The 15485-nt window shown below is 45.6% G+C and overlaps 1 protein-coding gene across 1 annotated transcript in view; it reads right to left on the bottom strand.

Annotated features, from left to right (window-relative positions):
* Cfdp1 (craniofacial development protein 1) overlaps nucleotides 1–15485 on the bottom strand; it is an 87790-nt gene that overhangs the window by 5465 nt on the left and 66840 nt on the right. Inside the window, exon 6 of the mRNA XM_021647574.2 lies at nucleotides 5511–5669. Within this exon, the coding sequence (XP_021503249.1) occupies nucleotides 5511–5669 (159 nt within the window). The remainder of the gene's footprint in view (nucleotides 1–5510; nucleotides 5670–15485) is intronic.

Genomic DNA, 15485 nt, shown 5'->3' with positions numbered 1-15485 from the left:
CACGCCACCACATCTGGCAAAGCAAACAAATCTTTATTATATTAACAAATTATGCTAAAAGCACCAAGAACCCAGGTGATCTAGTTTTTTGTTTCAGAATCAGGTTATACACAATAGGCTCTGACAGCTGTGCGATCCCCCAACACAAACTGTTTTTCTGCCTTAGTTTTCCTGAAATACAGGACACTGGGTAGGGAAGGGTTGGGAGCACTGTCAGGAAGGATGTGGAGAGGTTGGAGGGCTGGCACTCTGCTCCTGGTGCTGCCGTGCTGGCTCCTTGTGCACCCTTGGTGCTGTACAAACGGCCCAGCGATGAGAAGCTTCAGTTCTTGGTGGACAACAGAAATGCTCAGACTCAGCACATGCCCGGGGGTAGCCCGAACAAGGCAGGATTTTTCTGCTCTGGGAAAGCAACTGAAAGATGCAAATGGCCAGGCCCACCCAAGTCAGTAATGATAATCCTTTCCTCTTCTCTGCCTTCTCATATCACCTCAAGGCTGCCATGGTCCCGGGAGATAAGACTCCTGGAAATCCTGGCGATAGATTCTTTGGAGAATGAAGTATTTCCGTGCCCTCTCCTCACTGTCTCCCAATCACCAAATACTCACTTTCCAATCACTGGGCTCCATGACCTTCAGCTTACCTGGACAGAGAGCAGCAGCTAAGACTGAGCCATGTTATGTGCATTTTATGCATCACTCCCCTCTCCTCCATCTGGGGCCTCTGCCTTAGCATTATTATTTGGGAAGCTGTGTTGTTGATGACACCCATCATCAGGAAATCTGTGCTAGAGGAAGCCATGTTCAACACCTGAACAAAGTCTGCTAATGCCTAGACTGACGGTGGGATAGCACTTCCAGGAGTCTGCTGACTGAAAACGCAGCACAAAACCCATCCTGATGTATCATGCTGGACTTTCTGAGGCTTAGTTCTGATGGTACCAGGCTGCCAAACAAAGCCAGCGGCGTCTGCTAGCCAGTGCGTTGGGCATTTAGACACTGCGGTGCTGTGGATTCTGCTCCGGGGGCTCACTGCATACTAACAAAACATGACAAAGGGCATGTGACTGAGGTGGTGCAGCTGTTCTAGGGTAGCATCTGAGCGGAGCCCTGAATGACAAACCAGAGCCTTCTTGGTGGAGGCACACTACAGAGGGAGGGTACTGAGGCTGGGCTGTGGCAAGCAGTTGGGACGTGGACAGGGGTGGGCAGGATGACCCTTTGGTTTTGAATCACTGGCAGAAAATGGTGGCTAAGTCTTAGAACTAGTGTCTACTTGGGGAGCAGGAAGAAAACAGCTACCTGGAGCCCATACTCCCAGGCTGAAGGGCCGGGGAAGGCAGAAAAGCCAGCCTGGGACACTTGGGGAGATGCCTCCAAGCTTCTCATCTCTTGGAAAATATTCCCAACACTGTGGAAAATATTCCTAAATGAATAAAGCGTCCAACTTAACAGTAAGGTCTCAGTCTGGAGGTGATCATTTAATGGCAATTGTAAGCAGAGGCCTGGGAGAAGACAGGCATTTTGCCTCTTTGTTCCATTCCCCTAACAGCCTGGGAGGCATAGGAAAAGGCTTCCACTGTACAGACAACTAAACTGGGGCTAGCACCTGTCTCCATTAGCTCTCTTGCTGTGAGGGAACACTCAACTTTCACAAGCAACTTGGGGAGGAGCAGGTCTTTCTGTTCTACAGGTGATAGTCCATTATGGAGGGAAGCCAAGGCAGGAACTAAAGGCAGGACCTGGGGGGCAGGAACTGAATGAGAGTGTGAAAATTAAGGCTGTGCATCACACCGAGGGGGTGGATGGGTGGGTGGAGCTAGTAGATGTGGTGGTTTGAAAGGCTTGGCCCCCAGAGACTCACTATGCTTGAACACTTGACCATAGGGAGTGGCACTATTAGGAGGTGTGGCCTTGCTGGAGGAATTGTGTCACTGTGGGGGTGGGCTTTGTTGCTATGTACGTTCAAGCTATGCCCAGTGTGATACACAGTCTCCTTCTGCTGCCTGGAGATCAAGATGTAGAACTCGTAGCTCCTTCTCCAGCACCGTGTCTGCCTGCACGCTGCCATGCTGATAATGGACTCCAGCTGTAAAACTGTTAATGTTTGTAAGAGAGCTGCTGTGGCATGTTGTGTCTTCACAGCAATAAAACCCTAACTGAAGACGGGCATGGTGGATCTCTTAAGTTCGAGGCCAGCCTGGTCTACAACAGCAAAGTCGAGGACAGGAAGGGCAGCACACACTTTAAACCACTGAGCCATCTTCAGTCCTACTTTCATTTTTTGTATCTCCATTAACCTCTAGTTGTTGCTATTGCTATTTTTGATTCTGACATAAATAGAATTCTCTTCTGTGTATTCTTTTGTGATTTACTACATTCAAAGCTGATCTACTCATTTTGCCTGCTTTGACCTTCATTTAAGTAGAGTCACAGCTACTTCCTCTTATATGATTTGACAATTCTGTGATTTATCTATGTTCATACCCACTGCTTGACAGTAGCCCACTGTGTAGACAGATTATATTTAACTGTAACACCCCTGACAGCCAGCGGAGTTGTTCCTTGATTTTGGATGTTGCTCACATTGTTGGAACATACCTGCGTTTCTGCCGGGAATAAAGTAGAGTGAGCTGCTGAGCTATGACCGTATCGTTATAGATACGTAAGAAGTCTGGACATCTACAGCACAGATGTTTATCTCATGCACAGACCACTTTCTTTATAACTGGTAATATTCTTGTCTTAGGGCCTACTTTGTTCTAACACAAATGTCATTTTATCAGCTTTCCTTTGGTTGGCATTTGCATAATTCATCTTTTCTATTTATTTTATTTTTCAACATTTCTTCATTCTACATTTTATATCAATCTTTTTAAAACTGCAAATTGTGGTTTGGCTTTTAAAAATTTAATCTGTTAATTTCTGACTTTTAACAGGAACACTTACCTTATTCACATTCAGTAAAAATACTGATGAATGTAGTCTTCAATCTACCATCCTGAGAGCTGAAGGGATGGCTCAGCCAGTATTGCTATTGTTGAGGACCCAAATTGTGGACTCACAACTGCCTGTAATTCCACCTCCAGGGGACCTGAAGCTTGTGCACATACCCACAGACACAGGTACACGTACCAGAGGTACAACAAATCTTAAAACCAAAAAACCTACCACCCTGTATGTGTGCTTCCTGTTCTTGTTCCCAGGTTAGGTTAGCCTAGAACTCCCTATGTGACCAAGGATGATCTTGAACTCTGAGCCTCCTGTTCCCACCTCCAAGTGTTGGGATTACAGTTATGCATTATCAATCAAGTCCAGTTTATGTGGTGCTGGAGACTGAACCCAGCAAACTAGGCAAGTGTTCTACTGAGTGAACCCCACCCCACCCCAGTTACCTGATTTCCCACTTTCTGAAAGGTTCTCACTAGGTAGACATCTTTAATTTTTTTAAATTATTATTTTATGTGTTTTACCTAAATGTATATCTGAGCACCATATGTGTGCCTGGTGCCCACGGAGGCCAGAGAGGGCATCAGATCGCCTGGGACCGGAGTTATAGCTGACTGAAAACTGCCATGTAGGAGCTGGGAAGTGAATCGGGTTTTCTGGGAGAGTAGCCAGTGCTATTAACAACTAAGCCATCTCTCCAGCCCTTGGGTGAGTGTCTTTGTATATCGTCTTTTCTCCTGCACTCTGTATTTTATTAACACTCCTTTATCTCTGATAGCAGCCCTTTACTTTTATGACATCTATCTGCTTGAACACAGTGAATGTTTCCAACCCACATAATCAATACTTAAAGAGGCACACTCTGGCCCTTCTCCTGCCATACATTAGATCTCCATACAAAACTGAATACCGTAAATAGCCTGCCCTGGATCTGGTGGCTAAGCAAGCTCATACTCTCTCTCTCTCTCTCTCTCTAAGTAAAACATATTAGATAGCATCCAGGTTAATGTACATAATGTACATATTTAGAAATACTTCCAGGGCCAAAGAAATGGCTCAATGTGTACAGGCGCTTGCTGCCAAGCCTGATGGGCCTAGGTTCAATCCCTGGGACCCACTATAGAAGGACAGACCTGAAACCCACCATGTGTGTGTTTCCCCCCAATAAATAAATGTAAAAGAAACAAAACAAACAAAAAATGAAAAACAAAAATGCTCCCAGGTTGGTTCAAATAATGTTAACATCTTATTTCGTAGTATAAGGGCTGGGTGTTGGTATGCATGCCTGTAATCTCACTCAGCACTAGGGAGGCTGAGGCAGGGAGACTGCACAGGCTAGCTTGGCCTACACAGCAGAACACTAGCTCAAGAAAAAGAGATACAATCCCTAAATTAGCTCCCCACTGGTTTTTATTCTAAGTTAGGGCGCGTCTATTCATGAACTCATTCATTCATCTGATTTTTAGGGACAGGGACTCATCATATAGCCCTGGCTGGCCTGGAACTCACTATATAGACCAGGCTGGCCTCAAACTCAGAGACCTATTTACCCCCGCCTCCCAAATGCCAAGATTAAAGGCTAATTTAGATTAATTAATAACATGAATGACTTGTACTCATGTATGTCTTCATGTGATTGGTGTTCTTCAAAGCGCTTTATGCATGTTCATTCCTGTGTCACATACATTCTGCATCATTTCATAAGCTCTGCACCACAGTGAAGGTGAAGGATTGTCCCAGTTTTCCTGGCAAAGGAGCTGAGATAACTAGTACGCTGAAGAAGACCTTACTGATGAGGGGCAGGGTGGATGAGAAGCCCAGACTGTGTAAAGGACCAGTCACTGCTTCAAGGGTAGGAGTGCTAGCCTGCTTGCTTCTTTTACACTCCCTAAACACTTAATGAGCCTCCTTTCTTTCTACGCACCAAATGAACATACATAAGAGCTGGATGTGCTGGCTTTTTCCTGTGATCCCAGAACTTGGAGGACTGAGGCAGAAGGATTGCCATGATTGGGAGGCTAGACTAGGTTATAGAGTGAGATCCTTTCTCAATACTCCCACAGAAAAAACAAAACAATAAACACTATGCTACAAGGAAATCATTTTTGGTTTATGGAATATGCTCTTTGTATTCCAGAGTGAACAGGAAACGGTACAGTAATGGCCCTCTCATGTATCATGCAGGCTGTAGCAAACAGACCTTGCTTTGGATCACAGTAACATGGTCAAACAAACTAACACCAAACCATTCGTGATAATGTGACAGAGTTCTGGCACTGGGCTGGCTTTCTTTGCTTCTGAAGCACTAACTAGGCAGCTTCTCAGAAGGCCAAGGACTCAGATTAGGACAAGTCACCGTGAGCCAGACCTGCCTTGTGATTAAGCCAGGCGACTCACAGTTCACTGAAGCAGTAACTCAGTGGACTCAGGCCTGGGGACACTGCTGCTCCCAGAGGGGATCCGCCCCATCTAAGAACAGAGCTTCAGCAGTAACCAAAGCACTCTCTGGTTAGAAACCGTCACTGCAGCGTTCTGGTACAGAGGGCTGAGCCCGCTGCTTACCCTTCTTTCCCTCGGTTGTGGAGAGCCAGTTCCTCACCGATCCCTTCTTCTTCCTTGAAGTTCTCCCAGTCCAATTTGGATTTCTCAAGGGTGCTCATTTTCTGTTTTTTGGCTCCAATTTTCCCCAAAAGGCTGCTCATGCCACTTGTTCTTTTTATCCTATGGAAAGAAAAATGATTATAAGAGTTCTGACTTCTAGATGAATAGTTTTTTGCTTTGTTTTGTTTTGCTTTTCATTTTTGGATGGACATGGATTGGCTCCCTGGATTGGAGCCATTTGTCTGAGTGGAAACCATGCTTGTACCAAGGGCATTTCCTTTTCTGTGTGGCACCTGTAGGTAGGGCAGAATCCTAATGTGCCTTTCCTGCCTAATACACATGACTGCTCAGATGCACAGCTGACAGGAAGCCCTCAGCCCTTCAGACCTCTGTGTGCCGTGTGGCAGGTCTCTGCTTGCAGGGAGGGAGGAGAACGGTAGGGTTCAGGCAAGACTCTGGAGTCACATGCATAGGTCTAAATTCCAGCTCTGCCCCAATGACTCAAGGCTAGTTGCTCAAGTACATGTTCCTTGCTTTTCCAATCTACACTGCCTGCTTACTCATGGATGGGGGGAATTGTCCATGCAAAGCGCCAAATAGCATCCGGCACAGGGTCAAGGTGCAGTGAACTGTTGGCCACTGTCCTCATCTGTGCTTTGAAGTCCCAGAGGACTCTTCCACAGAGTAAGAACCAGTTCCCAGTACATATGAGCAAGAAGTCACAGCACTGTAAAAGGGCCTTTTAAAGGCAACTGCTTTTCAACTCCTGGTTTTTCCCAAAGGTAGAGAACATCCCGAAAGTAGAGAATGTCCAGCCTGTGCTCTACTTGCTGGTGATGCTGTCTATCATGGGCTGTGGGAGAAACCCCACATGCCAAATTCAAGTCTTGGCAAGTCAACTGTTTCCAGTCCATGTGGCATGAATGAGATAAGGGAAACAGAAAGCAGCTAGAGTTTATAAGGTGATATGAGGGGAAGAAACCATAGAAAGAACATGGGATAAAAACAAACCAACACCTTGTTTTCTTTGGGTGGGGGCAGGGATGCACAGACCAGAGGACAACTTTGTGGTATTGGTTCTGTCCCTCCATCTTTATCTGGGAATCACTGTCAGGTTTGTAGGCTTGTATTGCTGGGTGCCAAAGGCCTTACCCCCAAGCCATCTTGCTAGCCTGCTTTTTGTTTCACAAAACTAAAATGAATTTTCTGCTGGAAGAAACTGGAGATTATTTTCTGCTTCACAGGGATAGGCAAGAGTTGAAATAGTCAAGCAGTACACTTTAGCATGGCAATGTTTACTTTCCTGGTGCGTTCTCAGCCTCTTTCCTGTCTGATGTGGATTTGGCCTGTTGTGGACAACCTCAGGTTTGAGCTGAAGGGAATCATTCTGGTATCATTCCAACTCATTATGAAACCATGGACTGTGAGCTATCTGTACCCTAGGACAACAGGTTAGTGCCCACACCAAACACAAGACTTGGGCATAATACATTCTCATTCTACTAACAATGGTCCAGAGGATGTGAGCTCCCACGTCTAGTTCATACCACCCAACAGGCTGGGCTTATTAGCTAATAAGATCAATTCTGAACAGCCAGGCAAGCTTCATTGTCCATGTCTTGAGTTGGATAAATAAGCAAAGTTCAGAGAGGTTAACAAAAATACACCAAAGGGGCCTGGAGAGATGGCTCAGAGGTTAAGGATGCTGGCTTCTTACAGATGTCATGAGTTCAGTTCTCAGCAACCATATGGTAGCTTACAACCATCTATAATGAGATCTGGTACCCTTTGCTGGCGTGTAGGTGTACAGGCAGACAGAACATTATGTACATAATAAATAAATCTTAAACAAAAATACAACAAAGGTCAAACAGAAAATGCAGATTCAGGACAAAGCGAGGCTCCAGGACTTGACTGTCTCCAAGGTGAGAAGCTTCGAGTTTTCTGAGAGCTATTTTCTTTTGCTTAAGATCATTAATTGTAAATTGGATCAAAATGCATTGTATGCATAAATGAAAGGACCTGGTCCTTTCTGTGTGGCAGTCCTGGCCTTCTGCAAGCATAACTACGTTCACTGCATCTGAATGGTCAATACCGTCTGTTAAGGATAGAGATGTGACATGTTCTCCTCCGCTCTGTGCCTCTCAATGGGACTTGGATTCACTGCTCTCTGTAGGAAGAATCCCGCTGCTGCTCATTTTCAGAGATGCCCTGGGCTACCATCTGTTCACAAGAGGTCTGGAAAGGAACTAAGTAAGAGGTCCTTAATGATGAGGCCGGCAGAGCTTGTCAATGGGGCTGTGAGAAGGTACAAGAAAAACCTTCATTCCCCGTGATCTTTAACACCAGGAACCCACAGAAGAGAATTTTTGGTTTGAAAAGTCATCTTCTCATCCACTAATTACAGTCATTCAACAGAGACAGCAGCTCCACTGTGCTTAAGATTAGGAACGAACACACACACACACACACACACACACACACACACACACACAACTACAAGGTCTGACCTTTGAGTATGACGAGAAAAAAAATCTATCAAAAAGGGCAGGAAATGGCAAAGTGTGACCATTTACTAAAAGACCCCAAAAGGGAAATCGCTGAGGGGCTGTTCTATTTGACTTATTTCATACATGCATTAACCAAACTGCACTTTACAGAGAATGAAACCTGTCATAGCCCACGGTGGTAGAACTGGGCCTAGTTTAGGGATCCTCACGGCAGCTGCTGCCTTCTGTTGGCCCCACAGGACAGGGACACAAATGATGTAGCTACAGGCACACTCCAATCTCTACTACTGCTCCGTTGGGGAGAAGAGAGGTCCACTTTCTCCATTGTCCTGGAGCTCACTGTGCGCAGGATCCAGGCCTTACTCGCTCCTTTTTTCTCAGTATGTAGCCCTGACTGGCCGGGAACTTGCTCTTTACACCCAGCTCACCTGGAACTCAAGAGAACTACCTGACTGTGCTAGGATTAAAGGTGTGTGCCACCACACCCTGCCATCTTACTCATACTGTCGCCCACAGTGAAGCAAACAACTCAGGGTACACGATTGTTAGATTTTTAATTGACCAAGATCCCTACTTGACAGCAGTTACTCAAACAAACTTCTCCCACAACAAAAAGACTCAACACCATGCTTCAAACGACAGTTCAGAAAAATTAATTCCAAAACTGGACCAGCAAGGACAAGGACACGTCTGAGCACTAGCGACCTTTCCTCAGAAAGTCAATATACAGGGCTGGGCTCAAGTCTACACCTCTCGCATCAAAACTGGCAGAACCACTGACATGCAAGCCGTCTGCAACAAGACTCTGGGGCAGAGGCTTGTGTACTCCTTCGAGTCCGTCACTGTTTACAAGGGAGGGGCACACACATGAACTACTTTCCAGAGCCTCGTACCAACGTGGGGAAAGTTCCAACTTCCCTGCTGAGAGCTTGGGGCTGACGTTCCTTTGGGTTTCCCTAGATTTAGCGGACATCTGTAAGAATGAAAAGTACAATCCAAATCCTGGCTGTTTTCAGGTCCCACCTGTAAGCTAATCTCCCCAAAGCCCAGGATCAGAGCTGAGCACTAAGGAAAGGACTGAAGCTGGCAGGAGGGAGATTGTCCAGACCCACCCACCTCACCACTGAGTTGAGGAAGGCAGAAACTCCAAGGAAGAAGTCCTAGGTACCTTAAGCATCTTGTGGGTTCAGACCCATCAGAGCTCTTTATAGCATGGAAGCTGATACAACGCCAGGAAAAAAGTGGCACAAATCAGTGAAAGCTGAAAATGAAAGCTGTCCAGAAGCTACAGCGGCTCAGCCTTACATGGACACACAGTTCTTCAGATAAACTGCCCTTGTGCTAAGCCAAGAGTGAGGGCATTTGCAGGCATGGTTGATTTTAGATTGAGATGACGTCTTACAATGTAGCCCAGGCTGGCTTCAGATTTTTAACACTTGTGAATGAAACATATCTGATTATTCTGAAGGCAAACACCCTGAACTTCTGTCTCTTCAGAAATGCTATGAGCCCCTTTCCATGTTAACTGTGAAGGTCTCATCTGTCCTGCTGTGGACTCTCAGCTGGCAATCACAAAGAGAACAATGCAATTACAGCTGACGGGTTCAGTTTGAACAGAGTTCCTCCTTGGTGCTACTGGCAGGTAAGTGGATCACTAACTTAATAATGGATCAATCGATTCATAGCTGAATGAGCTACTAGGAAGTGGAGCCTGGTGAGAGGAAGAGGCTCACTGGAGGCACACTCTTCACTTATTTTTTTGAAAACTTGACACACACTTGCCTCTTGTGTGCTAGAATTATAGCGGTGTGCCACATCTGGCTTCAGGCATGTCTTTGAAGGTTGTATTTTTGTCCCTGGATCTTTCCTTTTCTGTTCTGCTTTCTGGCTACTGAGGTGAACAGCTTTTCCCACCATGCCTTTCTGCCAGTGTGCTAGCATATCAACTTGATACAAGTTACAGTCATTTAGAAGAGGGAACCTAAAGCTAGAAAATGCCTCCACCAGATAGGTGTGTGGTCAAGCCTGTGGTACACTTTCTTGATTGAAGGCTGATGTGGGAGGGCCCTGCTCACTGTGGGAAGTGCCATCCCTGGGCTGGCGGTCCTGGATGGTATAAGAAAGCAGGCTGAAGCCAGCTGTGGTGGTGCATGCCTGTATTCCCACGTGCTCGCAGAGGCAGAGGCAGGTAGATCTCTACAAGTTCGAGGCCAGCTTGGTCTACAAAGGGAGTCCAGGACAGCCAAGGCTGCACGGAGGAACCCTGTCTTAGCTGTGAGGAGCAACCCAGTAAGAAGCACACCCCCATGGCTTCTGGCCAAGTTCCTGTCTGCCCTAATTTACTCCCCTGACTTCCTGTGATGAAGGACTGGGACAGAGAAGTATAAGTGAAATGAACTCTTTCCTCTCCTCCTTGTTTTTGGACATGTTGTTTTATCAGCAATAGAAAACTAAGACAGTCGATGTCACAGATCTGGAAGTAATGGGGCCAGGTGGCCACAGACTGAACTTCTGAAACCACAGTGGAGAACGCACAGTTCCGAAATTAAATAAATAAAGGGGCGGTGAGATGGCTCAGTGGGTAAAGGAGCTCACTGCCAAGGCTGATGACCTGAGTTTGACCCCTGAGCCTGTATGGTGGAAGGAGAGAACCGACTGGCACTTTGTCTACCACTGAAGTTACTGTTTTCAGTTACACCCCAGCAGCGAGAGCTGACCGACAGCATCAGAGGGGGCAGGCTTCCTTTCGGGGACAATGGAAGTTTCCCTGGGGTGTTCTGTGGGAGCTGCTGGGAGACACAGCTCACTTTCCACATTCTGGCTCTAAACTGCTGACACACACACAGTCTGAGAAGCCAGAAGCCAGCTAACTCCATTTTCAACGGGGAAGCTCTACCTCAATAAAGCTATTTTGGAAAATAAAAACATTTTTTTCTAAGCACTGAATTTTTATGTCTAATTTTTATGTCTTTTATTAAAAAAGGAAATAAAGGAAACTAGTTTTACAACAAAAATGTTAGACTCAGAAAAGCACCTTAAAATTGAACTACCATGTGGCCAATCAGAAGGCTTTTAGGCCAGCCATGGTGGTAGATGCCTTTAATTCCAGTACTTAGGAGGCAGAGGCAAGCAGGTCTCCATGACTTTAAGGATAGCCTGATCTACATAGTGAGTTCTGATCCAGCTAAGGCTACACAGTGAGATCCTGCCTTAAAAAAAAAAAAAAATCAGCCAACCAAACAAACAAAAGGCTTCTGGCACACCATTTATGATACTCAGTGACTGAAATGGGCACCATTCTATAATAAGTCCTATTTCTCTGACCTCATCAATCTTAGATGCTCAGCAGGGCTGGGCTTGGTTAGTTCTTGGAAGGAAGAAATGGAACTAGTGTGTTGCCCTCTACCCCCACATACCTACTTGTTTTTGTTTTCCCCTTAAATCAGTACTCTATTTTAAATTTTAATTAATTCTTTTTTATCATTTATTACAATTTATTCATTTGTATCCTGGCTGTGGCCTTCTCCCTCGTCTCCTCCCAATGCCACCCTCCCTCCCCTCTTCTTCCCCTATGCTCCTAGTCCACTGATAAGGGAAGGTCCTCCTCCCCTTCTATTTAACCGTAGCCTATCAGGTCTCATCAGGAGTGGTTACACTGTCTTCCTCTGTGGCCTAGGAAGGCAGCCCCCCCCCAACCCAGGGGAGGTGATCAGAGAGCCTGTCACTGAGTTGTTGCCAGAGAAAGCCCCTGCTCCACATACTAGGCACCTCACTTGGATACTGAGTCTATGGACTACATCTGAGACAGGGTTTTAGGTCCTCTCCAAGCATTGTCCTCGGTTGGCGTATCAGTTTCTGCAGGATCCCCAGGACTCAGTTTTTTGGATCTGTTGGTGTCCTTTTGGAGCTCCTGTCCCCTCCGGGTCTTTCTATCTCCCCCTTCTTTCATAAGATTCCCTGCACTCTGTCCAAAGTTTGGCTATGCATCTCAGCCTCTGCTTTGATACCTCGATCAGTAGAGTCTTTCAAAGGGCCTCTGTGGTAGGCTCCTGTCCTGTTCCCTGTCTTCTCCTGCTTCCAATGTCAATCACATTTGTCCTGAATGAGGATTGAGCATCTTCCTTAGGGTCTTCCTTGTTGTTTAGCTTCTTTAGGACTATAGATTTTAGTATGTTTATCTTATATGTCTAATATCCACTTAAGAGTGAATATATACCATGTGTGTCTTTCTGTTTCTGGGTTACCTCACTCAAGAAGATCTTTTCTAGTTCCTACCATTTGCCTGCAAATTTTACAATTTCCTTGTTTTTAATGGCTGATTAGTATTCCATTGTGTAAATGTACCACAATTTCTGTATCCATTCCTCCATTGAGGGACATCTGGGTTGTTTCCAGCTTCTGGCTATTACGAATAGTGCTGCTACAGACAGGCTTCAGCAAATGTCCTTGTTGTATAGTTGAACATATTTTGGATATATGCCTAGGAGTGGTATAGCTGGATCTGGAGGTAGAACTATTCCTAATTTTCTAAGAAAGCACCAGATTGATTTCCAAAGTGGTTGCCACTTGTTTTTATAACAATAAAAAGATAATTTAGAAAGGTCATGGGAAATTAGTATAAGATTTCAACTTTCCAGTTCAATGTCAAAGTAAAAGACACAGCACTGTCATTATCTGAATAAGCCTCACTTAGATTCACAATTAATGCCACAGATCCTTTTTTTTTCTTTAAGCATACATTTACTTGCAGGAATAGCATGGAACCTTTTTTAAGTATTTCAGACGTCATACCACGGCTCATCTTAATACGTCAGTATGTATCTCCTAAGACACTCTCCTACATAACCTCAACACCTCATAGTACACTGGAGAAACTTAATGCTGATACAGCCTCTACCAAGGCTGCCTTTGAATTCTCGCCCAAAACAGTTTAAAATGGTCTGGACAGCTACTCTCCCAGCACAGCACAATTCATCTCAGGCAGTCTTCTGCCTCCTGGCCTTGGTGTCATGATTAATTTTTTTAAGAGTCTACTCTGGCTGTCTCAGAGACTGTAGCTCACTGGATTTTCCTGTCTCTTGTGGACAGACTGAGGTTAAACGTTTTTGCCGAGCGCGGTATGTTGACAAGGCTGGGATAGGCTGCTGCACCATCATCAGCGGCGCATGATGTGGGGTCGGCACATACTGAAGATGTTAAGTGTGCTTCCTGTGGTCAGGGGATGGCTCTACGTATATATACCTTTTCCTGGCTGTCCTGGGCTCACTCACAGTGATCCACTGTCCTCTGCCTCCCAAGGGCTAGGATTACAGGCATACACCACCATGACCGGCTTAGTGCTTCATTTTGCAATGCCCACCTACGTCTAAATACAGACTCAGGACAATGGATAGTAAAGGGTCCAATTAGAAGGACAGACACCCCAGGAGGTGGTAGCTCAAGCCTTTAATCCCAGCACTTGGGAGGCAGAGGCAGATGCAGGTGCGTCTCTGAGCTCAAGGACAGCCTGGTCTACAGAGTAAGTTTCAGGACAGCCAAGGCTATACAGAGAAGCCCTGTCCTGAAAAACTGGGGCGGGGGAGGGGGGAGCACTGGGGAGGACAAACACACAGAAGATCTCCAGAGGATAATAAGCTCCGGCATGAGAAAGTCGTAAACTCAAGAGAGCAGTACTATGGAATTGCTAGCAGATCCCTAGTTTGAAAAGTACAGCAGTAAGGACAGGGCCTCTCAGGCCAACGTAAGAGAAATGCACCTAGATGCGTAAACCAGGAAGAGTAGATGGTGTGAAGCTCGTGGCAAGGCAGAGCCTCTGACTCTCAGACATGTAGGAAATTCAACTCCTGAATTTCCCTTGCACAGCCCCACTCCAGTGTAGTTTACTTATTCCCAGGGAAAGAGGTAACTCCACAGCCCCTCCTTACTCTACTCCAGCAGTTTCCTTCCTGGAGTCATTCCCAAGGTTTGGGCAGGGCAGCCTCATGGCAAACAGGGAAAGGCATGCCACTGTTTCCTTGCAGTTAGAAAGGAAGGCAACGGTGAGCTCTCTGAGAGAAAATACTGAGTTTAAGGGAAGATAATTAATTATGCATGGGGAGGGATGTTTTGTCCCTGAGGTGCAAACCGCTGTTGCTTTCATTTGTATCATCAGATTAAGCTGGGGCAATGATTTATTTACCAACACAAAAGACCATTTATACTTCTGAGATGGAATTTTTAAAAAATTATTAAGCACAGCTTCTAACAAAGGCTCTGATGACATTTTGCTTTATGCATAGCCCTGGGAGCTTGGTGGAGGAAGACACAATTCATTTTCCAGATACTGATTCCATATGGGCTCACAACCAATCTGAACCATGACGTTAAGAGAAGCCCGGATATTTAAAAGCCAATGCTCTCTCTTCAAGAGAACATTACCTAGCTTCCAGTTATGACCTTACCAAGCTCATGAAGGTCAAGCATGTGCCTGTCTGCGGGACAGAGACACATATTCCCACAATTATTACTCCTGTTAGGACCACATGGCTGGACACAAATCTCTAAACCAGCCAGGGTGAGAAGCAAAACAGAAGACTTACATGTCTCATTGATGGGTTGTGTGGCTAGCTGCTGAGTGAGGACTCGGCATATTTCCTAAACCTCAGCGTTCTGCTTTTTCTGTAATTTGCAGCATCCCTCTCTCCCCCAACTCTGTCTCCTTACAACAAACCAACCCGGAGGAGGCTATGGATATGGCTCAATTGGTACAGTGCCTGCCTAGAATGCAGAAAGCTCTGGGCGATGGCTCATGCCTATAATCTTAGCACTCAGGAAGTAGATGCAGGAAGATCAGAAGTTCAAGGTCGTCTTCAGCTACATTATAAGAGACACATGAGACCCCGTCTCAAAACAAAACAGTCAACAACCAAGCCTTGGTCAATACTTAAAAAAGCCAGGTTTGGTGGTGCATGCCCGCAATTCCAGAACTTGGGAGGCTGAGACAAGAAAGGAGAAGATCAAGATCAACTTCAGCTAGAAAGGGCTCAGGAGACCTGACTGAACTACATGTGATCCTTCTCAAAACAACAAAAAAGACAGACGTCAATATAAAATAAATTTAAAATTCACAGGCATCTCCAAGGTCGAGGTCATGTTTAAATTTCCGGACATGGTGCTTTTATTACTTGAGGCTGAAATAAGGAACCCCTGGTTCTCCTATGGGACCCAACTCCCAAGTTCCTTTCTGGTCAGCATCTACTACAGGACTTACTCAAATGCTCTAGTCTCATAGAAGCCACAATCTTGCTAAAATCTCATCGAAAAATCTTTTTTTTTTTTAATTTTTTTTTTCATCGAAAAATCTTGAAGGTCACCTCACCCTCTCCTTCTACTTCCCAGGGAGCTCCCATCTCTCCTCAGAAACCCCGATATTCCATCACTAGCTTTT

This window comes from Meriones unguiculatus, chromosome 10 (genome assembly GCF_030254825.1).
Source record: "Meriones unguiculatus strain TT.TT164.6M chromosome 10, Bangor_MerUng_6.1, whole genome shotgun sequence".
NCBI classification, from domain to species: domain Eukaryota; kingdom Metazoa; phylum Chordata; class Mammalia; order Rodentia; family Muridae; genus Meriones; species Meriones unguiculatus.
This window is presented reverse-complemented; position numbering and strand designations above follow the sequence as displayed.